Raw genomic sequence first — 27,757 nt, forward strand, 5'->3', positions numbered from 1 at the left:
ATAGGGCGACACTGGGTGACAGACCGCGCTGTGATTGGTCATAGGGCGACACAGGGTGACAGACCGCGCTGTGATTGGTCATAGGGCGACACTGGGTGACAGACCGCGCTGTGATTGGTCATAGGGCGACACAGGGTGACAGACCGCGCTGTGATTGGCCATAGGGCGACACAGAGTGACAGACCGCGGTGTGATTGGTCATAGGGCGACACAGGGTGACAAACCGCGCTGTGATTGGTCATAGGGCGACACTGGGTGACAGACCACGCTGTGATTGGTCAGGGGGCGGGGCTTGATGACACCGCGCTGTGATTGGTCAGGGTCGAGGTTCCCCATCATGCAGCTGCGGTGGGCGGGGCAGAGGCCCAGTTGCTGTTGCTCATCCCGCCTCCAGTGAGCGGGGAGCCGAGCGGCGGAGCGGGGCGGGTGAGTGAGGGAGGGGCAGCGCCGTCCTCTCAGTTTTATATTCTCCCTCCCCAGAGCTGAGGCAACAAGAGCGGCCGGAGGGAGGCGGGACTCCCGGAAGGGCGATCCGGGCGGCAGCAGCCCATAGCGGCCGGAACTGGCACCACTCACCGGGCTCGGGGCAGGGGCTCCGGCCCCTCCCCACTGAGACCAGGCCCCTCCCCTCTGAGACCAGGCCCCTCCCCACTGAGACCAGGCCCCTCCCCTCTGAGACCAGGCCCCTCCCCACCGAGACCAGGCCCCCCCCACTGAGACCAGGCCCCTCCCCTCTGAGACCAGGCCCCTCCCCTCTGAGACCAGGCCCCTCCCCTCTGAGACCAGGCCCCTCCCCACTGAGACCAGGCCCCTCCCCTCTCAGACCAGGCCCCTCCCCTCTGAGACCAGGCCCCTCCCCTCTGAGACCAGGCCCCTCCCCACTGAGACCAGGCCCCTCCCCTCTGAGACCAGGCCCCTCCCCACCGAGAGCAGGCCCCCCCCCACTGAGACCAGGCCCCCCCCCACTGAGACCAGGCCCCTCCCCTCTGAGACCAGGCCCCTCCCCTCTGAGACCAGGCCCCTCCCCTCTGAGACCAGGCCCCTCCCCTCTGAGACCAGGCCCCTCCCCACCGAGAGCAGGCCCCCCCCCCACTGAGACCAGGCCCCTCCCCACTGAGACCAGGCCCCTCCCCACTGAGACCAGGCCCCTCCCCACTGAGACCAGGCCCCTCCCCACTGCGACCAGGCCCCTCCCCACTGAGACCAGGCCCCTCCCCACTGAGACCAGGCCCCCCCCACTGAGACCAGGCCCCCCCCACTGAGACCAGGCCCCCCCCACTGAGACCAGGCCCCTCCCCACTGCGACCAGGCCCCTCCCCACTGAGACCAGGCCCCTCCCCACTGCGACCAGGCCCCTCTCCACCGAGAGCAGGCCCCCCCCCACTGAGACCAGGCCCCTCCCCACTGAGACCAGGCCCCTCCCCTCTGAGACCAGGCCCCTCCCCACTGAGACCAGGCCCCCCCCCACTGAGACCAGGCCCCCCCCCCACTGAGACCAGGCCCCTCCCCACTGAGACCAGGCCCCTCCCCACTGAGACCAGGCCCCTCCCCTCTGAGACCAGGCCCCCCCTCTGAGACCAGGCCCCCCCCCCACTGAGACCAGGCCCCGCCCCTCTGAGACCAGGCCCCTCCCCACTGAGACCAGGCCCCTCCCCTCTGAGACCAGGCCCCTCCCCACTGAGACCAGGCCCCTCCCCACTGAGACCAGACCCCTCCCCACTGAGACCAGGCCCCTCCCCACTGAGACCAGGCCCCTCCCCACTGAGACCAGGCCCCTCCCCACTGAGACCAGGCCCCTCCCCACTGAGACCAGGCCCATCCCCACTGAGACCCAGGCACCGCCTCAAGCAACCCGGCACCCTCCACTTGGAACCCTGTCCCCCCTCTCCTGACAACTAGACCCTGCCCCTGGTCACCTGGACCCGCCCCTGGTAACCTGGCCCCCTCCCCTGGCAACCAAGCCACTCTCCTGGTAACCCGACCCTACCCAAGCAACCTGACCCTGACCCTGCCCCTGGCAACCTGACCCTGCCCCTGGCTACCCGGCCATGCCCCAGCAACCTGACCCCGCCCCTGGCTACCCATCTATGCCCCGGCAACCTGACCCCGCCCCTGGATACCCATCCATGCCTCTGGCAACCTGACCCCGCCCCTGGCTACCCGGCCATGCCCCAGCAACCTGACCCCGCCCCTGGCTACCCATCTATGCCCCGGCAACCTGACCCCGCCCCTGGATACCCGTCCATGCCCCTGGCAACCTGACCCCACCCCTGGCAACCTGACCCACCCCTGGCTACACGTCCATGCCCCTCGCAACCTGTCCCCTGGCAACCTGACCCCGCCCCTGGCAACCTGACCCCGCCACTGGATACCCGGCCATGCCCCTGGCAACCTGACCCTGCCCCTGGATACCCGTCCATGCCCCTGGCAACCTGACCCACCCCTGGCTACACGTCCATGCCCCTCGCAACCTGTCCCCTGGCAACCTGACCCCGCCCCTGGATACCCGGCCATGCCCCTGGCAACCTGACCCCGCCCCTGGATACCCAGCCATGCCCCGGCAACCTGACCCACCCCTGGCTACACGTCCATGCCCCTCGCAACCTGTCCCCTGGCAACCTGACCCCGCCCCTGGCAACCTGACCCCGCCCCTGGATACCCGTCCATGCCCCTGGCAACCTGACCCACCCCTGGCTACACGTCCATGCCCCTGGCAAACCGGATCCTCCACTTGACAACAGGGCACCTCCTCCAGAGAACCAGGCCCCTAACATCTGACAACCAGACCCCTCCCCGTGACAACCAGACCCCTCCCTGGTTGGAGGTAGCCAACGTGCTTATGCTCGATAAGGGTATTGAAGTCAATGTCATGTATTTGGAATTTCCTTTCTTTATTTTTTCCAATTATGGGGCAATTTAGCGTGGCCTATCCACCTAACCTGCACATCTTTGGGTTGTGGGGGTGAACCTCATGCAGACGAGGGGAGAATGTGAAAACTCCACCCGGACAGTGACCCGGGGCCGGGATCAAACCCAGATCCTCAGATCCGTGAGGCAGCAGTGCTAACCACTGTGCCACCGTGCCGCCAAATTCATGATAAATGATTGGGAATAAGCCAATGGATATCAAAATTCACCATGGATGCCAAACCGGGGGCTCTGAAGGCGAATGCAGCATGGAGGACTGTGTGCTGTTCTGCACAGGAACCCGCACTGTGCAAACAAAAGGAATACATCCAAGCCTCGTGTCTCATTTGAATTCCCCAGGAGCTTGGGGAACTGATAGTTTCCATTGCTTTCTCCACGGCAACACCTCGACCAACCAGAGTCGATTTGCCAGCCCCTCTGGATTAAAAGTATAAGCCTGCTTTTAAAACAAGGAGGAATGGAGCAAACCAGGAACAGGGCAGGTGTCCTAACATCCGGGTCCTCGGCGCCGTGAGGCAGCAGAGCTAGCCACTGTGCAAGAATCTTTGATATTCTCTCGCCCAGAGAGAAGTGGATGTTTTGAAATCTCATTTGGCCAGATCTTTTGTTAGCCAAAGCTATTTGGGGACATGGCAGGTTTGGCCAGAGGTTCGAGGGGATGAATGGCCCCCTCCTGTTCCCACCACAACCAGTCTTGGAATAGATAGTGACCTGTGTATCGTGACCCTGTCAGGTAAATGTCACTCTGCTGCCCCGTTTCTTACACCCTGAGGGTTCCGTTACACCTAAGGTTCAGTTGCCATCGGCGCTGATCGCCCTCTGATGGCCCATCCCCATGTTGGCCGTCTACAAGTGTGGCGCTTGGCAGCAAGTTCCAGCAGGATATTGAACTGTGGAAGCATCACGGCTGAGCCTGAGGGAAGAGAGAGTGCTCAGGGCCAGGGGGCCCACAGTAATTTCTCCAGCGATCCCAGTGTGCTGATCATCGATCTATCAGCGAGCAGCAACATTGAGTGCATTTTTCTAAACCGGTACAATGAGATGTGACTCTTTGCCATTGCGTGATGTCTTCACACTGAGCCACTGTTTCCCTTGATTAGGGTGAGCAGCGTACGATGCCGGAACACTCCGATGTAAGCTTGGCTCCCGAGGAGCGAGTACGGGCCCTCACCAAGAAGGGGAGCTCGGTGGATGTAAATGAAGATGTCCCTCCACGGAGATACTTCCGATCTGGTGTCGAAATGATTCGAATGGCCTCCGTTTATGTGGATGAAGGCAACCTGGAGAGTGCATTTGTGCTCTACAATAAGTACATCACGTAAGGTCGCCCATTGTCACCCTATTGCATGTTACTGGTTAACGAAAGGAGGGTTACTACTGAGGGAGTGCTGCATTGTCAGAGGGTCAGTACTGAGGGAGTGCTGCACTGTCAGAGGGCCAGTACTGAGGGAGTGCTGCACTGTCAGAGGGTCAGTACTGAGGGAGTGCTGCACTGTCAGAGGGTCAGTACTGAGGGAGTGCTGCACTGTCAGAGGGTCAATACTGAGGGAGTGCTGCACTGTCAGAGGGTCAATACTGAGGGAGTGCTGCACTGTCAGAGGGTCAGTACTGAGGGAGTGCTGCACTGCCAGAGAGTCAGTACTGAGGGAGCGCCGCACTGTCAGAGGGTCAGTACTGAGGGAGCGCTGCACTGTCAGAGGGTCAGTACTGAGGGGGTGTTGCACTGTCAGAGGGTCAATACTGAGGGAGCGCTGCACTGTCAGAGGGTCAGTATTGAGGGAGCGCTGCACTGTCAGAGGGCCAGTACTGAGGGAGTGCTGCACTGTCAGAGGGTCAGTACTGAGGGAGTGCTGCACTGTCAGAGGGTCAGTACTGAGGGAGTGCTGCACTGTCAGAGGGTCAGTACTGAGGGAGTGCCGCACTGTCGGAGGGTCAGTACTGAGGGGGTGTTGCACTGTCAGAGGGTCAATACTGAGGGAGCGCTGCACTGTCAGAGGGTCAGTATTGAGGGAGCGCTGCACTGTCAGAGGGCCAGTACTGAGGGAGTGCTGCACTGTCAGAGGGTCAGTACTGAGGGAGTGCTGCACTGTCAGAGGGTCAGTACTGAGGGAGTGCTGCACTGTCAGAGGGTCAGTACTGAGGGAGTGCCGCACTGTCGGAGGGTCAGTACTGAGGGAGTGCTGCACTGTCAGAGGGTCAGTACTGAGGGAGTGCTGCACTGTCAGAGGGTCAGTACTGAGGGAGTGCCGCACTGTCAGAGGGTCAGTACTGAGGGAGTGCCGCACTGTCAGAGGGTCAGTACTGAGGGAGTGCTGCATTGTCAGAGGGTCAGTACTGAGGGAGTGCTGCACTGTCAGAGGGTCAGTACTGAGGGAGTGCTGCACTGTCAGAGGGTCAGTGCTGAGGGAGTGCTGCACTGTCAGAGGGTCAGTACTGAGGAAGTGCTGCACTGTCAGAGGGTCAGTACTGAGGGAGTGCTGCACTGTCAGAGGGTCAGTACTGAGGCAGTGCTGCACTGTCACAGGGTCAGTACTAAGGGAGTGCTGCACTGTCAGAGGGTCAGTACTGAGTGATTGCTGCACTGTCAGAGGGTCAGTACTGAGGGAGTGCTGCACTGTCAGAGGGTCAGTACTGAGGGAGTGCTGCACTGTCAGAGGGTCAGTGCTGAGGGAGTGCTGCACTGTCAGAGGGTCAGTGCTGAGGGAGTGCCGCACTGTCAGAGAGTCAGTACTGAGGGAGTGCTGCACTGTCAGAGGGTCAGTACTGAGGGAGTGCTGCACTGTCAGAGGGTCAGTACTGAGGGAGTGCTGCACTGTCAGAGGGTCAGTACTGAGGGAGTGCTGCACTGTCAGAGGGTCAATACTGAGGGAGTGCTGCACTGTCAGAGGGTCAGTACTGAGGGAGTGCTGCACTGCCAGAGAGTCAGTACTGAGGGAGCGCCGCACTGTCAGAGGGTCAGTACTGAGGGAGCGCTGCACTGTCAGAGGGTCAGTACTGAGGGGGTGTTGCACTGTCAGAGGGTCAATACTGAGGGAGCGCTGCACTGTCAGAGGGTCAGTATTGAGGGAGCGCTGCACTGTCAGAGGGCCAGTACTGAGGGAGTGCTGCACTGTCAGAGGGTCAGTACTGAGGGAGTGCTGCACTGTCAGAGGGTCAGTACTGAGGGAGTGCTGCACTGTCAGAGGGTCAGTACTGAGGGAGTGCCGCACTGTCGGAGGGTCAGTACTGAGGGAGTGCTGCACTGTCAGAGGGTCAGTACTGAGGGAGTGCTGCACTGTCAGAGGGTCAGTACTGAGGGAGTGCCGCACTGTCAGAGGGTCAGTACTGAGGGAGTGCTGCATTGTCAGAGGGTCAGTACTGAGGGAGTGCTGCACTGTCAGAGGGTCAGTACTGAGGGAGTGCTGCACTGTCAGAGGGTCAGTGCTGAGGGAGTGCCGCACTGTCAGAGAGTCAGTACTGAGGGAGTGCTGCACTGTCAGAGGGTCAGTACTGAGGGAGTGCTGCACTGTCAGAGGGTCAGTACTGAGGGAGTGCTGCACTGTCAGAGGGTCAGTACTGAGGGAGTGCTGCACTGTCAGAGGGTCAGTACTGAGGGAGTGCTGCACTGTCAGAGGGTCAGTACTGAGGGAGTGCCGCACTGTCGGAGGGTCAGTACTGAGGGAGTGCTGCACTGTCAGAGGGTCAGTACTGAGGGAGTGCTGCACTGTCAGAGGGTCAGTACTGAGGGAGTGCCGCACTGTCAGAGGGTCAGTACTGAGGGAGTGCTGCATTGTCAGAGGGTCAGTACTGAGGGAGTGCTGCACTGTCAGAGGGTCAGTACTGAGGGAGTGCTGCACTGTCAGAGGGTCAGTGCTGAGGGAGTGCCGCACTGTCAGAGAGTCAGTACTGAGGGAGTGCTGCACTGTCAGAGGGTCAGTACTGAGGGAGTGCTGCACTGTCAGAGGGTCAGTACTGAGGGAGTGCTGCACTGTCAGTGGGTCAGTACTGAGGGAGTGCTGCAACGTCAGAGGGTCAGTACTGAGGGAGTGCTGCACTGTCAGAGAGTCAGTACTGAGGGAGTGCTGCACTGTCAGAGGGTCAGTACTGAGGGAGTGCTGCACTGTCAGAGGGTTAGTACTGAGGGAGTGCTGCACTGTCAGAGGGTCAGTACTGAGGGAGTGCTGCAACGTCAGAGGGTCAGTGCTGAGGGAGTGCCGCACTGTCAGAGAGTCAGTACTGAGGGAGTGCTGCACTGTCAGAGGGTCAGTACTGAGGGAGTGCTGCACTGTCAGAGGGTCAGTACTGAGGGAGTGCTGCACTGTCAGAGGGTCAGTACTGAGGGAGTGCTGCACTGTCAGAGAGTCAGTACTGAGGGAGTGCTGCACTGTCAGAGGGTCAGTACTGAGGGAGTGCTGCACTGTCAGAGGGTTAGTACTGAGGGAGTGCTGCACTGTCAGAGGGTCAGTACTGAGGGAGTGCTGCAACGTCAGAGGGTCAGTGCTGAGGGAGTGCCGCACTGTCAGAGAGTCAGTACTGAGGGAGTGCTGCACTGTCAGAGGGTCAGTACTGAGGGAGTGCTGCACTGTCAGAGGGTCAGTACTGAGGGAGTGCTGCACTGTCAGAGGGTCAGTACTGAGGGAGTGCTGCACTGTCAGAGAGTCAGTACTGAGGGAGTGCTGCACTGTCAGAGGGTCAGTACTGAGGGAGTGCTGCACTGTCAGAGGGTCAGTACTGAGGGAGTGCTGCACTGTCAGAGGGTCAGTACTGAGGAAGTGCTGCACTGTCAGAGGGTCAGTACTGAGGGAGAGCTGCACTGTCAGAGGGTCAGTACTGAGGAAGTGCTGCACTGTCAGAGGGTCAGTACTGAGGAAGTGCTGCACTGTCAGAGGGTCAGTACTGAGGGAGTGCTGCACTGTCAGAGGGTCAGTACTGAGGGAGTGCTGCACTGTCAGAGGGTCAGTACTGAGGGAGTGCCGCGCTGTCAGAGGGTCAGTACTGAGGGAGTGCCGCACTGTCAGAGGGTCAGTACTGAGGAAGTGCCGCACTGTCAGAGGGTCAGTACTGAGGGAGAGCTGCACTGTCAGAGGGTCAGTACTGAGGAAGTGCTGCACTGTCAGAGGGTCAGTACTGAGGAAGTGCTGCACTGTCAGAGGGTCAGTACTGAGGGAGTGCCGCACTGTCAGAGGGTCAGTACTGAGGGAGTGCTGCACTGTCAGAGGGTCAGTACTGAGGAAGTGCTGCACTGTCAGAGGGTCAGTACTGAGGGAGTGCTGCACTGTCAGAGGGTCAGTACTGAGGGAGTGCTGCACTGTCAGAGGGTCAGTACTGAGGGAGTGCTGCACTGTCAGAGGGTCAGTACTGAGGAAGTGCTGCACTGTCAGAGGGTCAGTACTGAGGGAGTGCTGCACTGTCAGAGGGTCAGTACTGAGGGAGTGCTGCACTGTCAGAGGGTCAGTACTGAGGGAGTGCTGCACTGTCAGAGGGTCAGTACTGAGGGAGTGCCGCACTGTTAGAGGGTCAGTACTGAGGGAGTGCCGCACTGTCAGAGGGTCAGTACTGAGGGAGTGCTGCACTGTCAGAGGGTCAGTACTGAGGGAGCGCTGCACCTTCAGAGGGTCAGTACTGAGGGAGTGCTGCACTGTCAGAGGGTCAGTACTGAGGGAGTGCTGCACTGTCAGAGGGTCAGTACTGAGGGAGTGCTGCACTGTCAGAGAGTCAGTACTGAGGGAGTGCTGCACTGTCAGAGGGTCAGTACTGAGGGAGCGCTGCACCTTCAGAGGGTCAGTACTGAGGGAGTGCTGCACTGTCAGAGAGTCAGTACTGAGGGAGTGCTGCACTGTCAGAGGGTCAGTACTGAGGGAGTGCTGCACTGTCAGAGGGTCAGTACTGAGGGAGTGCTGCACTGTCAGAGAGTCAGTACTGAGGGAGTGCTGCACTGTCAGAGGGTCAGTACTGAGGGAGAGCTGCACTGTCAGAGGGTCAGTACTGAGGGAGTACCGCACTGTCAGAGGGTCAGTACTGAGGGAGTGCTGCACTGTCAGAGGGTCAGTACTGAGGGAGTGCTGCACTGTCAGAGAGTCAGTACTGAGGGAGTGCTGCACTGTCAGAGGGTCAGTACTGAGGGAGCGCTGCACCTTCAGAGGGTCAGTACTGAGGGAGTGCTGCACTGTCAGAGAGTCAGTACTGAGGGAGTGCTGCACTGTCAGAGGGTCAGTACTGAGGGAGTGCTGTACTGTCAGAGGGTCAGTACTGAGGGAGTGCTGCACTGTCAGAGAGTCAGTACTGAGGGAGTGCTGCACTGTCAGAGGGTCAGTACTGAGGGAGAGCTGCACTGTCAGAGGGTCAGTACTGAGGGAGTGCTGCACTGTCAGAGGGTCAGTACTGAGGGAGCGCTGCACCTTCAGAGGGTCAGTACTGAGGGAGTGCTGCACTGTTAGAGGGTCAGTACTGAGGGAGTTCCGCACTGTCAGAGGGTCAGTACTGAGGGAGTGCTGCACTGTCAGAGGGTCAGTACTGAGGGAGCGCTGCACCTTCAGAGGGTCAGTACTGAGGGAGTGCTGCACTGTTAGAGGGTCAGTACTGAGGGAGTGCCGCACTGTCAGAGGGTCAGTACTGAGGAAGTGCCGCACTGTCAGAGGGTCAGTACTGAGGGAGTGCTGCACTGTCAGAGGGTCAGTACTGAGGGAGCGCTGCACTGTCAGAGGGTCAGTACTGAGGGAGTGCTGCACTGTCAGAGGGTCAGTACTGAGGGAGTGCTGCACTGTCAGAGGGTCAGTACTGAGGGAGCGCTGCACTGTCAGAGGGTCAGTACTGAGGGAGTGCTGCACTGTCAGAGGGTCAGTACTGAGGGAGTGCTGCACTGTCAGAGGGTCAGTACTGAGGGAGTGCTGCACTGTCAGAGAGTCAGTACTGAGGGAGTGCTGCACTGTCAGAGGGTCAGTACTGAGGGAGCGCTGCACCTTCAGAGGGTCAGTACTGAGGGAGTGCTGCACTGTCAGAGGGTCAGTACTGAGGGAGTGCTGCACTGTTAGAGGGTCAGTACTGAGGGAGTGCCGCACTGTCAGAGCGTCAGTACTGAGGGAGTGCTGCACTGTCAGAGGGTCAGTACTGAGGGAGTGCTGCACTGTCAGAGGGTCAGTACTGAGATCTGGAAAAGGTTGGGATTAACAATGTTTTTAAATATAATTTTTTATTTTCTGATCCAATGTGGACATTGTTGGCTTGTCCAGCATTTACTGCCCATCCCTAGTTGCCCTTTGAGAAAGTGGTGGTGAGACCATAGAATTTTCAGTGCTGAAGAAGACCATTCGGCCCATCGAGTCTGCACCGGCCCTTGGAAAGAGCACCCTACTTAAGCCCACGCCTCCATCCTAGCCCCATAACTCCACTTAACCTATTTGGACACTAAGGGCAATTTAGCATGGCCAATCCACCTAACCCGCCTTCTTGAGCCGCTGCAGTCCGTGTGGTGTAGGTACACCCACAGTGCTGTTAGGGAGAGAGGATTTTGCCCCAGCGACTGTGAAGGAACGTCCGATATATTTCCAAGTCGGGGTGGTGAGTGACTCGGAGGGGAACCTCCAGGTGGTGGGGTTCCCAGGTATCTGCTGCCCTTGTCCTTCTAGATGGTCACGGTGACGGTTTTGGAAAGTGCTGTTGAAGGTTCATTGACGAGTTCTTTCAGTGGAACCCACCTCCGCTTCGTGTCCAGGTGGAACCTCTGCGATCCACAGACTTGCCACGTCTGTCCTGGCCTGCAAGTATGTCATTCTTATTTTCTGCTTGTTACCCAGGTTGTTCTTGGAAAAGCTTCCCAAACATCGGGACTACAAAACCGGCGTGATTCCTGAGAAGAAGGAGACAATCAAGGTAAGAAAGAGCCCCGGTCATGTAGCAATCCGCTGGAAACCTAGGAACGGCCACTCTGCTGGGGTAGTGTGGCTGAATGACTTTCTCTTTGCCCAGTGTATCCATGCTGCCTCGCCATTAAATTATGCTGCTTGGGTCAGCATGTTCCGCGCGGCTACTCAGATGTACACCCACACAGCAGGCTCACTCTGCCCCGGTTAACTTGGGTCAGTTCAGAATTCCCACAGTGAAAAGGCACACGCAGCAAAAAGGGGCAGAACACAGAGGGTCACTGTGTCTTCCTCAGCCCGTTGTATTCGCAAATACTGGGTTCCCATTGTTGAATGCAGCGTTGGAGAGCCAGGCAGAGGAGGGACAATGTGCATTTTGTGTTGTGCCGCTCCCTGCCCTCATCAGCATAATTACCACTGGGGATTCTTCGTCGGAACGCCACGGTTATCCCGGCCGTGACTGGCTGAGATCTGGCTTGCCCGTGGTGCCGGCCACGGTTGAATTGCCAGAATGTGGTTGGAGGTTAACCCCCTCGGGGCTGGATGATGATCCCAAACCATCTCTGTAAAACCACAGGATTCCTAAAGTGCAGAAGGAGGCCATTGGCCCATCAAGTCAGCACCGACCCTCTGAAAGAGCACCCTACTTAGGCCCAATCCCCTGTCCTACCCCGTAACCCAGCAACCCCACCTAACCTTTTGGACACTAAGGGGCAATTTAGTGGACCTGGGTGGGGTGCTCTTTGGGAGGGTCGGTGCAGAGCCGATGGGCCAAAGACCTCCTTCTGCACTGTCGGGATTCTATGAACACTGCAAGAGGATAGAGGGAAGCAGTGGGTGGGTGGGTGCGGGTGTGGGTGGGTGTGGGTGTGGGTGGGTGTGTGTGGGTGCGTGTGTGTGGGTGCGTGTGTGTGGGTGCGTGTGTGTGGGTGCGTGTGGGTGCGTGTGTGTGGGTGCGTGTGTGTGGGTGCGTGTGTGTGGGTGCGTGTGTGTGGGTGCGTGTGTGTGGGTGTGTGTGTGTGTGTGGGTGCGTGTGTGTGTGTGGGTGCGTGTGTGTGTGTGGGTGCGTGTGTGTGTGTGGGTGCGTGTGGGTGCGTGTGTGCGTGTGGGTGCGTGTGTGCGTGTGGGTGCGTGTGTGCGTGTGGGTGCGTGTGTGTGTGGGTGCGTGTGTGTGGGTGGGTGCGTGTGTGGGTGCGTGTGTGTGTGGGTGCGTGCGTGTGTGGGGGTGCGTGTGTGGGGGTGCGTGTGTGGGGGTGCGTGTGTGGGGGTGCGTGTGTGGGGGTGCGTGTGTGGGGGTGCGTGTGTGGGGGTGCGTGTGTGGGGGTGCGTGTGTGGGGGTGCGTGTGTGGGGGTGCGTGTGTGGGGGTGCGTGTGTGGGGGTGCGTGTGTGGGGGTGCATGTGTGTGGGTGTATGTGGGTGCGTATGTGGGTGCGTGTGTATGTGGGTGGGTGTGTGGGTGCGTATGTCGGTTGCAAAGCAAGTGAGTAAAACTTTGAATGGAGGAAGCTGCCCAGTGTAAAATACTGCACCTTTCCCTGTGTGTGACAGAAGCTGAAAGAGATTGCCTTTCCAAGGGCTGAGCAGCTGAAGACTGAGCTTCTGAAGAGATACGCAGTTGAATATGCCGAGCATCAGGAGCTACAGGTAAACCAGCTCAACACAAGCTGTGCTGGGCAGTCGGTCCCAGTCTTTACTTGGCACCACCTCCCACCGACAGAAGGACCTTTTCTGTACAGCAGGCGGGGGGGAAACACTGTAACTGAGGGGGAAAACAGGTCAAAGGCTCACCTGTGGCATTGTCCTCAGCTGTCCACTGGCATAACCTGCAGCCAGTCCCGTCGCATTGCTCACAACTAGTCCCATAGTATTGCCCACAACTGTCCGCTGGCATTGCCCACAGCTGGTCCCATAGCTTTGCCCACAGCTAGTCCCATAGCATTGCCCACAGCTAGTCCCATAGCATTGCCCACAGCTAGTCCCATAGCATTGCCCACAGCTAGTCCCATAGCATTGCCCACAGCTAGTCCCATAGCATTGCCCACAGCTAGTCCCATAGCATTGCCCACAGCTAGTCCCATAGCATTGCCCACAGCTAGTCCCATAGTATTGCCCACAGCTAGTCCCAGAGCATTGCCCACAGCTAGTCCCATAGCATTGCCCACAGCTAGTCCCATAGCATTGCCCACAGCTAGTCCCATAGCATTGCCCACAGCTAGTCCCATAGCATTGCCCACAGCTAGTCCCATAGCATTGCCCACAGCTAGTCCCATAGCATTGCCCACAGCTAGTCCCATAGCATTGCCCACAGCTATTCCCATAGCACTGCCCACAGCTAGTCCCATAGCATTGCCCACAGCTATTCCCATAGCATTGCCCACAGCTATTCCCATAGCATTGCCCACAGCTATTCCCATAGCATTGCCCACAGCTATTCCCATAGCACTGCCCACAGCTAGTCCCATAGCATTGCCCACAGCTATTCCCATAGTATTGCCCACAGCTATTCCCATAGCATTGCCCACAGCTGGTCCCATAGCATTGCCCACAGCTAGTCCCAGAGCATTGCCCACAGCTAGTCCCAGAGCATTGCCCACAGCTAGTCCCATAGCATTGCCCACAGCTATTCCCATAGCATTGCCCACAGCTGGTCCCATAGCATTGCCCACAGCTAGTCCCATAGCATTGCCCACAGCTAGTCCCATAGCATTGTCCACAGCTAGTCCCATAGCATTGTCCACAGCTAGTCCCATATCATTGCCCACAGCTAGTCCCATAGCATTGTCCACAGCTAGTCCCATAGCATTGCCCACAGCTAGTCCCAGAGCATTGCCCACAGCTAGTCCCATAGCATTGCCCACAGCTAGTCCCATAGCATTGCCCACAGCTAGTCCAATAGCATTGCCCACAGCTAGTCCCATAGCATTGCCCACAGCTATTCCCATAGCATTGCCCACAGCTATTCCCATAGCATTGCCCACAGCTAGTCCCATAGCATTGCCCACAGCTAGTCCCATAGCATTGCCCACAGCTAGTCCCATAGCATTGCCCACAGCTAGTCCCATAGCATTGCCCACAGCTATTCCCATAGCATTGCCCACAGCTAGTCCCATAGCATTGCCCACAGCTATTCCCATAGCATTGCCCACAGCTATTCCCATAGCATTGCCCACAGCTATTCCCATAGCATTGCCCACAGCTAGTCCCATAGCATTGCCCACAGCTAGTCCCATAGCATTGCCCACAGCTAGTCCCATAGCATTGCCCACAGCTAGTCCCATAGCATTGTCCACAGCTAGTCCCATAGCATTGCCCACAGCTAGTCCCATAGCATTGCCCACAGCCAGTCCCATAGCATTGCCCACAGCCGGTCCCATAGCATTGCCCACAGCCAGTCCCATAGCATTGCCCACAGCCGGTCCCATAGCATTGCCCACAGCCGGTCCCATAGCATTGCCCACAGCTGGTCCCATAGCATTGCCCACAGCTAGTCCCATAGCATTGCCCACAGCTAGTCCCATAGCATTGCCCACAGCTATTCCCATAGCATTGTCCACAGCTAGTCCCATAGCATTGCCCACAGCTAGTCCCATAGCATTGCCCACAGCCAGTCCCATAGCATTGCCCACAGCCAGTCCCATAGCATTGTCCACAGCCAGTCCCATAGCATTGCCCACAGCTAGTCCCAGAGCATTGCCCACAGCTAGTCCCATAGCATTGCCCACAGCTAGTCCCATAGCATTGCCCACAGCTAGTCCCATAGCATTGCCCACAGCTAGTCCCAGAGCATTGCCCACAGCTAGTCCCATAGCATTGCCCACAGCTAGTCCCAGAGCATTGCCCACAGCTATTCCCATAGCATTGCCCACAGCTAGTCCCATAGCATTGCCCACAGCTAGTCCCAGAGCATTGCCCACAGCTATTCCCATAGCATTGCCCACAGCTATTCCCATAGCATTGCCCATAGCATTGCCCACAGCTATTCCCATAGCATTGCCCACAGCTATTCCCATAGTATTGCCCACAGCTATTCCCATAGCATTGCCCACAGCTATTCCCATAGCATTGCCCACAGCTATTCCCATAGCATTGCCCACAGCTATTCCCATAGTATTGCCCACAGCTATTCCCATAGCATTGCCCACAGCTAGTCCCATAGCATTGCCCACAGCCAGTCCCATAGCATTGCCCACAGCTAGTCCCATAGAATTGCCCACAGCTAGTCCCATAGCATTGCCCACAGCCAGTCCCATAGCATTGCCCACAGCTATTCCCATAGCATTGCCCACAGCTAGTCCCATAGCATTGCCCACAGCTATTCCCATAGCATTGCCCACAGCTATTCCCATAGCATTGCCCACAGCTATTCCCATAGCATTGCCCACAGCTAGTCCCATAGCATTGCCCACAGCTATTCCCATAGCATTGTCCACAGTTAGTCCCATAGTATTGCCCACAGCTAGTCCCAGAGCATTGCCCACAGCTATTCCCATAGCATTGCCCACAGCTATTCCCATAGCATTGCCAACAGCTAGTCCCATAGCATTGCCCCCAGCTAGTCCCATAGCATTGCCCCCAGCTAGTCCCATAGCATTGCCCACAGCTAGTCCCATAGCATTGCCCATAGCTAGTCCCATAGCATTGCCCATAGCTAGTCCCATAGCATTGCCCACAGCTATTCCCATTGCATTGCCCACAGCTAGTCCCATAGCATTGCCCACAGCTAGTCCCATAGCATTGCCCACAGCTATTCCCATTGCATTTCCCACAGCTAGTCCCATAGCATTGCCCACAGCTAGTCCCAGAGCATTGCCCACAGCTAGTCCCATAGCATTGCCCACAGCTAGTTCCAGAGCATTGCCCACAGCTGTCTGCTGGCATTGCCCACAGCTATTCCCATAGCATTGCCCACAGCTAGTCCCATAGCATTGCCCACAGCTATTCCCATAGCATTTCCCACAGCTAGTCCCATAGCATTGCCCACAGCTAGTCCCATAGCATTGTCCACAGCCAGTCCCATAGCATTGTCCACAGCCAGTCCCATAGCATTGCCCACAGCTAGTCCCATAGCATTGCCCGCAGCTAGTCCCATAGCATTGCCCACAGCTAGTCCCATAGCATTGCCCACAGCTAGTCCCATAGCATTGCCCACAGTTAGTCCCATAGCATTGCCCACAGCTATTCCCATAGCATTGCCCACAGCTAGTCCCATAGCATTGCCCACAGCTATTCCCATAGCATTGCCCACAGCTATTCCCATAGCATTGCCCACAGCTATTCCCATAGCATTGCCCACAGCTAGTCCCATAGCATTGTCCACAGCTATTCCCATAGCATTTCCCACAGCTAGTCCCATAGCATTGCCCACAGCTAGTCCCATAGCATTGCCCACAGCTAGTCCCATAGCATTGCCCAAAGCTAGTCCCATAGCATTGCCCACAGCTATTCCCATAGCATTGCCCACAGCTAGTCCCATAGCATTGTCCACAGCTATTCCCATAGCATTTCCCACAGCTAGTCCCATAGCATTGCCCACAGCTAGTCCCATAGCATTGCCCAAAGCTAGTCCCATAGCATTGCCCACAGCTATTCCCATAGCATTGCCCACAGCTAGTCCCATAGCTATTCCCATAGCATTTTCCACAGCTAGTCCCATAGCATTGCCCACAGCTAGTCCCACAGCATTGCCCACAGCTAGTCCCATAGCATTGCCCACAGCTAGTCCCATAGCATTGCCCACAGCTAGTCCCATAGTATTGCCCACAGCTAGTCCGAGAGCATTGCCCACAGCTAGTCCCAGAGCATTGCCCACAGCTAGTCCCATAGCATTGCCCACAGCTAGTCCCATAGCATTGCCCACAGCTAGTCCCATAGCATTGCCCACAGCTAGTCCCATAGCATTGCCCACAGTTAGTCCCATAGCATTGCCCACAGCTAGTCCCATAGCATTGCCCACAGATAGTCCCATAGCATTGCCCCCAGCTAGTCCCATAGCATTGCCCCCAGCTAGTCCCATAGCATTTCCCACCGCTAGTCCCATAGCATTGCCCACAGCTATTCCCATAGCATTGCCCACAGCTAGTCCCATAGCATTGCCCACAGCTAGTCCCATAGCATTGCCACAGCTAGTCCCATAGCATTGCCCACAGCTATTCCCATAGTATTGCCCACAGCTATTCCCACAGCATTTCCCACAGCTAGTCCCATAGCATTGCCCACAGCTAGTCCCATAGCATTGCCCACAGCTAGTCCCATAGCATTGCCCACAGCTAGTCCCATAGCATTGCCCACAGCTAGTCCCATAGCATTGCCCACAGCTAGTCCCATAGCATTGCCCACAGCTAGTCCCATAGCATTGCCCACAGCTGTCTGCTGGCATTGCCCACAGCTAGTCCCATAGTATTGCCCACAGCTAGTCCCATAGTATTGCCCACAGCTAGTCCGTGAGCATTGCCCACAGCTAGTCCCATAGCATTGCCCACAGCTATTCCCATAGCATTGCCCACAGCTAGTCCCATAGCATTGCCCACAGCTAGTCCCATAGCATTGTCCACAGCTAGTCCCATAGCATTGCCCACAGCTAGTCCCATAGCATTGTCCACAGCTAGTCCCATAGCATTGCCCACAGCTAGTCCCATAGCATTGCCCACAGCTAGTCCCATAGCATTGCCCACAGCTAGTCCCATAGCATTGCCCACAGCTAGTCCCAGAGCATTGCCCACAGCTAGTCCCATAGCATTGCCCACAGCTATTCCCATAGCATTGCCCACAGCTAGTCCCATAGCATTGCCCACAGCTAGTCCCATAGCATTGCCCACAGCTAGTCCCATAGCATTGCCCACAGCTTGTCCCACAGCATTGCCCACAGCTAGTCCCATAGCATTGCCCACAGCTAGTCCCATAGCATTGCCCACAGCTAGTCCCATAGTATTGTCCACAGCTAGTCCCACAGCATTGCCCACAGCTAGTCCCACAGCATTGCCCACAGCTATTCCCATAGCATTGCCCACAGCTATTCCCATAGCATTGCCCACAGCTATTCCCATAGCATTGCCCACAGCTAGTCCCATAGCATTGCCCACAGCTAGTCCCATAGCATTTCCCATTGCATTTCCCACAGCTAGTCCCACAGCTAGTCCCATAGCATTGCCCACAGCTAGTCCCATAGCATTTCCCATTGCATTTCCCACAGCTAGTCCCACAGCTAATCCCACAGCATTGCCCACAGCTATTCCCATAGCATTGCCCACAGCTAGTCCCATAGCATTGCCCACAGCTAGTCCCATAGCATTGCCCACAGCTAATCCCACAGCATTGCCCACAGCTAGTCCCACAGCATTGCCCACAGCTAGTCCCACAGCATTGCCCACAGCTAGTCCCATAGCATTGCCCACAGCTAGTCCCATAGCATTGTCCACAGCTATTCCCATAGCATTGCCCACAGCTAGTCCCATAGCATTGCCCACAGCTAGTCCCAGAGCATTGCCCACAGCTAGTCCCATAGCATTGCCCACAGCTAGTCCCATAGCATTGCCCACAACTAGTCCCATAGCATTGCCCACAGCTATTCCCATAGCATTGCCCACAGCTATTCCCATAGCATTGCCCACAGCTATTCCCATAGCATTGCCCACAGCTAGTCCCACAGCATTGCCCACAGCTAGTCCCATAGCATTTCCCATTGCATTTCCCACAGCTAGTCCCACAGCTATTCCCATAGCATTGCCCACAGCTAGTCCCACAGCATTGCCCACAGCTAGTCCCATAGCATTGCCCACAGCTATTCCCATAGTATTGCCCACAGCTAGACCCATAGCATTGCCCACAGCTAGTCCCATAGCATTGCCCACAGCCAGTTCCATAGCATTGCCCACAGCTAGTCCCATAGCATTGCCCACAGCTAGTCCCATAGCATTGCCCACAGCTAGTCCCATAGCATTGCCCACAGCTAGTCCCATAGCATTTCCCATTGCATTTCCCACAGCATTGCCCACAGCTATTCCCATAGCATTGCCCACAGCTAGTCCCATAGCATTTCCCATTGCATTTTCCACAGCTAGTCCCATAGCATTGCCCACAGCTAGTCCCATAGCATTTCCCATTGCATTTCCCACAGCTAGTCCCACAGCTAGTCCCAGAGCATTGCCCACAGCTAGTCCCAGAGCATTGCCCACAGCTAGTCCCATAGCATTGCTCACACACGTGTGGTTCCTGATGTAGATGTGCCAGGCAGCATACTCTGCAATGAAACTGCAGGGTCTGTTCGCGAGTGACGTGCTCTATTATCACTGACACCTTTCTGTTTGTGAGTGACGAGCTTTATTAGCACTGACACCTCCCTAGTGGTGAGTGACGTGCTCTATTATCGCTGACACCTCTCTATTTGCGAGTGACGAGCTCTATTTTCACTGACACATCTCCGTTTGCGAGTGACGAGCTCTATTTGCACTGACACCTCTCTCGTCCTCTTCACAGCGAATTGAGGATGAAAAGTTTTCGCAGGAACTGGCCCGGCAGCAGGAGTTGGAGGATGAGAAGCAGCGGGTCGCGCGGCTGCGGCAGCAGCAAGCGGAGCAGGAGCAGTTCCACGCCTTTGAGGAGATGATCAGGCGGCAGGAGCTGGAGAAAGAGAGGCTGAAGGTGCTGGAGGAGTTCGCAAAGCCGGAGAACTCCCCTGTGCACAAAGACTGTCCCCTGATAGCAGGCGTCCACAAACCGCCCAATAATCTCCCTCCAGCAACGCCTGCCACAGCTCTCCCCAATGCTGGACCGCCGGTGATCGATCGATCGCTGAAGCCCACAGCTCCTGGAACTAACTGGAACAGTAAGGACCGTTCCACACACATACACTCTGTTAAATGAAGAAACTACTCATTTATGGGGAGACAGCAGGAGAGTGGGGATGAGTAAAATATCAGCCATGATTGAATGGCGGAGAAGACCCAATGGACCGTGTGCTCCCATGTCTTATGGTCTTAATTGCTGTCAGGAAAGTTTGAACAAGAAGTGACCTGATAGAGGTCTTTAAGATTTTGAAGACGCAGAGGCGATGAGTCCAGAACAGGTGGATTTTTAACAATTTTAATTTAGAGTACTCAATCCATTTTGTTTTCCAATTAAGGGGCAATTTAGCGTGGCCAATCCACCCACCCTGCACATCTTTGGGTTGTGGGGGCGAGACCCACGCAGACACGGGGAGAATGTGCAAACTCCACACGGACAGTGACCCGGGGCCGGGATCGAACCCGGGTCCTCGGCGCCGTGAGGCAGCAGTGCTGCCCAAGAACGGGAGGGTAATCAGGACTAAATCAAGCATGAAATTGAGAAGAAACGGCTTTACCCAGAGAGTGGTGTGAATGTGGCACCACGCCATTGCAAGGAGTGGTCGGGATCGAGGAATATAGGGACAGGGGTGGGCCATTCAGCCCCTCAAGCCTGTCCCGTCATTCAATGGCTGACCTGCGGCCTAACTCCAAACACCGGCCTTTCGCCCATATCCCTTAATCTCTTTGCTTAACAAAAATCTATCTATCAGATTTAAAATCAACAACCGATCTCGCTTCGACTGCTGTTTGTGGGAGAGAATTCCAAACCTCTACCACCCTTTGAGTGAAGAAGTGATTCCTAACATCTCTCCTGAACGGCTCTGCCCAAGGAGCGGTCCTCTACTCGTTTTCCCCACACCTCTCGTTCCAGCGTTTCCCTCTCAATGGCTCGTAGCAGCTCCCCCGTTTGCAAACTCAATCAGCAATGTGACTGGGGCAAAGGATCCATAAGGACGCCTCCCGTATCCTTCCTCAGGTGTGCTGAACACGGATCCTCCCTCCGCCAGTCAGCAGCTATTGTCCCTCCAGGTTTGAGCTCTTCACTATCCGCACGGGAACCTCTGTGGACGTAACCCTGAGCTTCGGACTCTCACCTGGGAGAGGGAGGACTCGTGGAGACAGCAAGCCCCTAAGGCCTGAAAAGGCCTCTGCTACCTTATAAGTTGAGGCAGATAGGTTTGATGCATTAAAGATAATTAGTTAAGGACATTAGAGAGAAAGGAATAGAGAGGAATGTGAGGTAAAAAGGGATTGGGGGAAGCAGGTGTCGATGACAAAATGACCTGTTTCCACATGTCTAATATAATTAAATTCAAGTGGCTTCAATTCATTTTGACCATCCATTCTGTAGGGTCAATGCTCGGAGGTGGGAACCATTGGGAAGCTGAGCTCTATTAAGGGTATTCCTCTCCTGGCACCAGCAGTCACTTTGGCTCAGGTTACATCGACCGGGAAAATTGCCATTCAGTTTTGATTAAGAATTGGGAAGCGTTGGAAACTGTGCAGTGTGCCGTTAGGGCCGGTCGTGAAGTGAATGTGGGCTTTCGCTTGAATGGGCCCGCACGCGCCCCGCAGCCGTCCTTCGCCCCCAGCTGAGGAAGGCTCACTCTCCCAAATAGGAGCTAGGCCGGGTAGCATTCTCCACACCGCACAGGACGGGCCGCTCCTTGCTTTGATCGCTGATCCGAGGCTGGGCGATTGGGCCAGGAAAATAATTGTGTTTGTACTTTTGAGGGGGTGGTAAGACGCGGTGGTGGCCACATTGGAAATCTGTGCATTTGTGTCTCCACCAGACTTCTCCGCGGATAGATTGCGGAATGTGGTGGTTCCGAAAGGGCTGTGTCGTCAATTCCTCCAACTCGCCGAGGCCAACACTGCCCGAGGAGTGGAAACCTGCGGAATTCTGTGCGGAAAGCTGGTAAGAATCGTGTGTGTGTTTGTGTGAGTCACTAACTGGAGATGTTCCCGCCTCTCAGCCCCGGAAAAGCACATCAAACGGAGATAACCGATGAATAAGAGGCTTGATGGGTGTTGAGAGTCGACTGGGCAGCCACCTCGTAGTCAGCTAATCTTCAATCATTGATTTGCAATTTTGATCAGAAACTAGATGCTTAGACATCAGTGAGGCCGCTGTAGTGAGTCTCTCTCTTTCAATTTTTGTCCATGCATTTGCGATCGAGACAGTGCTGAGCTGTAACATACGAGCTGTAACAAAATAATCTGCACCGTGGCAGCCGTGTGTACCATCTACAAGATGCAATGCCTAAACCGTGCCCAGGAAGGAGGGCAAATGCATTGGAACATCATCACCTGGAGGTTCTCCTCCAAGCCACACACCGTCGTAACTTGGAACTATAACATCCGTTCCCTCACTCAGAAAGCGAGAACTAGCATCTTTTTTAACCTTTAGAGTGCCCAATTCTTTTTTGTTCCAATTAAGGGGCAGTTTAGCGTGGCCGATCTGCCTACTGTGGGGGGTGAGGCCCACGCAGACACGAGGAGAACGTGTAGACTCCACAGGGAACAGTGACCGGGGGCCAGGATCGAACCCGTGTCCTCGGCGCTGTGCGTCAGCAATCCTGAGCACTGCGCCACCGTGCTGCCCTCGAGATTTAGCTTTCTAACAGCACTGTGGGTGTATCTACGACAGGGGTCCAGAAAAGCAGCTCACGCCCACTTCCTCGGGGGGGGCAACAAGGGATGGACAATAAATGGTGGGCTGGCCAGAAATGCAGCATCATTGCTGCCCTCCTTTGGGCGTCTCTTTGTATTGGTAGTGGGGGGGGCAGCACTGCTGTTATCTCCTGATCTGTTTATTTTGTCTCCAGATGCAGAATGAGTTTACCATAACCCATGTTCTGGTGCCGAAACAGACTGCGGGCCCTGATTACTGTAACACGGAGAACGAAGAGGACCTCTTTCTAATTCAGGACCGAGATGACCTAATAACCTTGGGCTGGATCCATGTGAGTGGGTTTGTGCCGCGCCCGGGACTTCCTGGAACACCTGCCATGAGATTCGCCCTGCTCTGCTGCTCGGGAACCACTGTACCAGAGGCAGGATGGTAGAGCGGATGTTAGCGCTGCACTCTGGAGGGAGTGAGATCAGCCCTGAACATCACCCGGTGCATCACCTGCGGGGCGTGGGAGCAGATATCTTGATGGGTACCCCTGTCTTCCATTCACGGTGTCCTGCATCCTTGCAGTAACGTGATTGAATCCATGGCCTACCGTCGCTCACTGCGACGGTGATTGTTTTTTTTTTAACCGCGGCAGATGGATTGTTTGTCACTCTGCAAATAACCTTTCTCTGTGCGTCCCCCAGACCCATCCAACCCAGACGGCATTTCCTATCCAGCGTGGACCTTCACACCCACAGCTCCTACCAGATGATGCTTCCAGAGGCCATAGCTATTGTTTGTTCGCCCAAGTATCAAGAGTGAGTATGCAATGGAATTAATGTGTGCTCTCTTACCTTTACATTAGAGCGAGACATTGCAGGAGTGAAATCAGGAAGAACGTCTTCGTACACAAAGTAGTGAAAATGTGGAACCCCCCCTCCCTCAAAAAGCACGTTAACGTTGGTGCTCAATTGGAAAATTCTAAACTGGGATCGCGTAGATTTTTGTTGGGTGCAGATTGTCCAGGGATATGGAGCAAAGGTGGGGGTAAGTGGACCAAAGATAACGGATCAGCCCCGTTCTAACTGAGGGACAGAATGGGCTTGAGGGGACGAATGGCCTCCCGCAGTCCCTGGAGGGCTCGGGTCAGGTTTCATTCCGAAGGCCCGACTTGTACTCTGGCCGGGGACCGCAAGGCAGGCTGGCGAAACAAATCTGGAGGGGCAGGGAGACTCCAAACAACGGTTCAGAAAACTACTGAGCCACGATTTTGTCAACGATGCCAGTAATATTTGCATCCACTTTGACGCTCTAATGGAGGAACGAGAGCAGTCCAACCTTCTGTTTTCAAGACTGATTATTGGGGAAGAGGCAGAGTTCGGAGGAGGCACGTTAGCACTGTTGCTTCACAGGGCCAGGGTCCCGGGTTCGATTCCTGGCTTGGGTCACTGTCTGTGCGGAATCTGCACGTTCTCCCCCGTGTCTGCGTGGGTTTCCTCCGGGCGCTCCGGTTCCCTCCCACAAGCCCCGAAAGACGTGCTTGTTGGGTGAATCGGACATTCTGAATTCTCCCTCCGTGTACCCGAACAGGCGCCGGAATGTGGCGACTAGGGGCTTTTCACAGTAAACTTCATTGCAGTGTCAATGTAAGCCGACTTGTGACAATAATAAAGATTATTATTATTCGGAGGAGAGTTGTGTGGGGTGGGGGGGGGGGGGGGGGGGGGGGGGTGGGGGCGGGGGCAGGGGGGAGAGGAACGGGTGACTATTCAAAGGCTGTCATCAGATATCTGGGATTTGTTTCCGTTTCCTGATTATCTCAAGCGTTGCTTCCATTGAAGTAAGGTCACTGCAAGCAATTGTGGCAGTAATATTGCTCCCAGCAAAATCCATAAGGGGCCAGCGAATCTGAATGATGCTGATGTTAGTTGAAGAAGGAATGTTGTCCAGGTGAGCTGAGAACGATATAGGTGCAACTATATGCGTAGTTTCACTTGATAACGTGAAAGAGCGAGCATTATTATCCTGGGCACTTAGTATACTGAGTGTCTCAAATCAGGCCGACCCAAAACCCGGAATTGTCTTAAAACAAAAGGACCTTTTTCTCCCAGCTGCTGTTCCCAGAATGGACTAGGTAAGGAAACGGAAAGGCCACACTCAGGCTGGTCCCAGAGTATGGAATCGGCGAGAGTTTCACAAACAGACCCGAGTCCATTGCAGCACTGTGTAAGGTCTCAAAGTTTCTCTCGGTCCCCATTGTTGCAGTCCAGGGATCTACAACCTTCATATTTTTATGACAGGAATGATTAGTACAGAGACAGTCTGTGTGAAGGCCTTGGTTCCCAATGCAGGGAAAATCCGAAATCTGCTGCAGCCTCGATTCCGAGGCGGCTGGATTTGGGACAGTGTGCCCGTACTTTTCAAAGGCAGAGGAAGCTCTGGGCTTGCCTGCGAGAGATCTGCATATAGAATGTGGTGGAGGAGATGCAGAAAATGCTGGAAATGGTATCAGGCCGCGCTTATCTTCGTTGCGGGGCAAAAATAAGCATGTTGTTGAAGTTTTCCATCTGGCACTCATCAGATCAGATGCAAGAATACCAAATTTCAACAGGAGCAACAGTTAATACTGCATGAGATAAAGGTTCTGATTGGTGAGCAAGTCTAATCTGATTGGTCATGGCGGACACAGCAGGGAACTATGATGCTTTTGTTTAATTCCCCCCAAAAAATGCTCAAAGCCTGGACATGTTCCACTTGCCTGAAGAGGACAGGTCCCTGCTTACGATTACATGTCGCTTCTAGCAAGTGTAGGTGAGCCATATTGTGAGCCCGAGTGATAATCTTAGATCGGTTAGTGAGCCCGGTGTTGCCTGTGTGTTTGTGGCTCCAGTGATCAGGAGGAACTGGGGGGGGAGCTGGACCTACACTCGGATTGACACAGCCTAGGGAACTGAAGCTAGTGGCATCATTGAAGCAGACATTCGTTTAGTTCTCACCAGGCAACTGGAGCAGGCTCTGAGCGACTTGCTGTGTACAGCGGAAAAGAAAGACTTGCATTTATTTAGCGCTTTTCATTACTTTACGGACTTCAACAACTTTAGAAGTGGAGCGTCCAATATTGACTATGTGGTTGAGAGAAGATCATTGGCTTTCTTTTTTGTGGTTCAGAGGCCCTAACTGAGTCATGGCTGAGACCAGGCAGAATGTGCATAGTATCAGGCCACGCTTATCTTCGTAGTGGGGCAAAAATAGGCATGCTGTCAAAGTTTTTAATCCTACACTCATCAGATCATATGTAAGAATACCAAATTTCAACAGGAGCAACAGTTCGTACTGCATGAGAAGAATTAGTGTGTCAATTAGCCCCCATTGACCTCAGTTTCCTCAGGTGTTTGAAGCTGTGATCATCCAGCTTCCCATGGCAACGTGGACAGTTTTTGACAGCAGTTTGAGCGCCAAGTAAACTGGGGGAAAGATCCGGAGCCATTGAGAAGGTTGGAAAATGTGGGAGACGAAGTGAATGGGAGCAGCGACCGACCCCACCATTTGTCTGAATGCCAACCGTCGCTAGAGCCCAACATTTATCTGTTTCCAACACTGGGGACAGGTTTCCTGTCGACGCCAGAGACCTTTCGGAAAAGTGGGAAGGTTTGCCCCAGGCTTTTGGTGTGGCTGCTGTTTCTCGCCCTGTTGCTCTGACCGACTTCTCTGTTTGTTCAGGTCTGGCTTTTTCAGACTGACAGACCACGGCATGGACGAGATATCCGTCTGTAAGCAGAAGGGCTTTCACCCTCACCGGAAGGACCCGCCTCTGTTCAATGTAAGTGGCGTTCGCCGCGTGTCGCTTGCAGAGTGGAAACGCAAATCCCTCTCACTCTCTTTGCCTTGCATTAAAGCTGATCGGCATTCGGCCCTGTCTCCCGTCCTCTGCTCCGGGAGTGGGGTAGATTAGTCGACACGGCGTGTCTGAACACTTAGCCAGCTCAGACCTCGGGGGAGTTTTCTTTCCAGCTTCCCCAGGATCACAGGCGAAGAATGTCCCAAAATGATACTTAAGTAGCGTTTTTTAGTGAAGACGATGATCTGCCCTGCTTGGATGCTAAAAGTCAGCCCGCCTTCCAGTAGGCAAAGCGGACTAGCAACTCGGAGAGCCAGCCCCCCCTACCACTACCCATTGACAGGCAGGGAAACCCATGCTGGTCCACTGCCGTGTCAATGCCCCCTGACTTCCTCTCATGCCAAGATGCACCCGTGTCGGCCCCCTTCTGCCTTCAGAGCTCAGGGGTGTGGACTCAACCAAGGAATCTGGTTGTTGTAGGCCAGAATTTTTGCTTCCCCGTCGCTTCCTGGTGTGAGCGGGGTATGACTGTTAATTTCTCACGGTTCTCTACCAGGTTTCTGTCTGAATAACCATTTCAGTAGAGAAACATTGTACATGACTTCCATGACCACCGGTCGCCTCCAAAGCACCCGCTACACTTTTTGAAGCGTGGCCGCTTCAGTTGTGCACAGCGAGATGCCACAAACAGCAGTGTGATCGTGAGCAGATTGGAGGGGTCTATTCTTCAAAATAGTGCCCCGCGATCTTTCCGAGCAGGCGGGTGGGGCCTCAGGCTTCACGTAGCATCCAAAAGATCAATAGCTGCCGACGTTTCAGCACTCCCTTAGGTACATCAAGCCCTGGAATGGGACTCGCCTCTGAATCACCAAGCTCGGCTCGGGAGCGGTGCCGCCTGAGCCACGGCCCACGCGGACTAACCTCTCTCCACATGTTTCTTTCAGGCATGCACGCACGTTTCTGAAACGGACACAAACGTGACAGTGCTGGACCTCCGATGATTTGGTGCCTTGGCTTCTGACCAACCCTGGTTTCCGTCGAAACCACTAACCACGATGTCGACTGCTTCGAGTATCGCAGGCAGACCGAAACCACTAACCACCATGTCGACTGCCTTGAGTACCTCAGGCAGAGGATATTGCAACTCAAACCCTTCCAGATCTGCCGCATTTTTATTTTTTTGAGGAATTTCCGATTTGATTGTAATCATTCTAAAATACGACTTAATATATTGTTAAGTTCTAAACTCTGTGGACAGAAAGCGGGAGCGCCTTTATTTAAAAACCCGCACTGCTGCACTTAAGCTGATGAAACTTGGAAGATTAAGACAGATGCCTATCAACGGGCTTTTTTCTTTGTTAACTCTCACTGCACTTTGACCTTTGTTAACTTTATTGGGCCTTGTTATTGTCGCTTTGCACATCAATAAACTAAGTGCGGCCATTTGCTTTTTTTGCCTCTTGTCTTTTCCTCCTGGTCCTCAATTCGATCAGGTAGCACAGTGGTTAGCACTGTTGCTTCACAGCGCCAGGGTCCCGGGTTTCGATTCCCGGCTGGGGTCACTGTCGGTGCGGAGTCTGCACGTTCTCCCCCGTGTCTGCGTGGGCTTCCTCCGGGCGCTCCGGTTACCCCCCCCCCCCCCCACAAGTCCCGAAAGATGTGCAGGTTAGGTGGATTGGCCATGATCAATTGCCCCTTAGTGACCAAAAA

At 55.2% G+C, this 27,757-nt stretch overlaps 1 protein-coding gene across 1 annotated transcript; it reads left to right on the plus strand.

The window, feature by feature from the left end:
- The first annotated feature begins 327 nt into the window (after window positions 1-327).
- On the plus strand, window positions 328-27,490 carry LOC140396963 (STAM-binding protein-like). Its single transcript, XM_072485953.1, is given in 11 exon segments — window positions 328-426; window positions 4,029-4,246; window positions 10,701-10,776; window positions 12,316-12,411; window positions 19,240-19,588; window positions 21,383-21,507; window positions 22,418-22,555; window positions 22,914-22,934; window positions 22,936-23,027; window positions 25,930-26,029; window positions 26,992-27,490. Coding segments are annotated over 10 exon segments (1,257 nt in total). The 5' UTR covers window positions 328-426; window positions 4,029-4,043; the 3' UTR covers window positions 27,049-27,490.
- The last annotated feature ends 267 nt before the right edge of the window (window positions 27,491-27,757 follow it).

This window comes from Scyliorhinus torazame, chromosome 20 (genome assembly GCF_047496885.1).
Source record: "Scyliorhinus torazame isolate Kashiwa2021f chromosome 20, sScyTor2.1, whole genome shotgun sequence".
In the NCBI taxonomy this organism is placed as follows: Eukaryota; Metazoa; Chordata; class Chondrichthyes; order Carcharhiniformes; family Scyliorhinidae; genus Scyliorhinus; species Scyliorhinus torazame.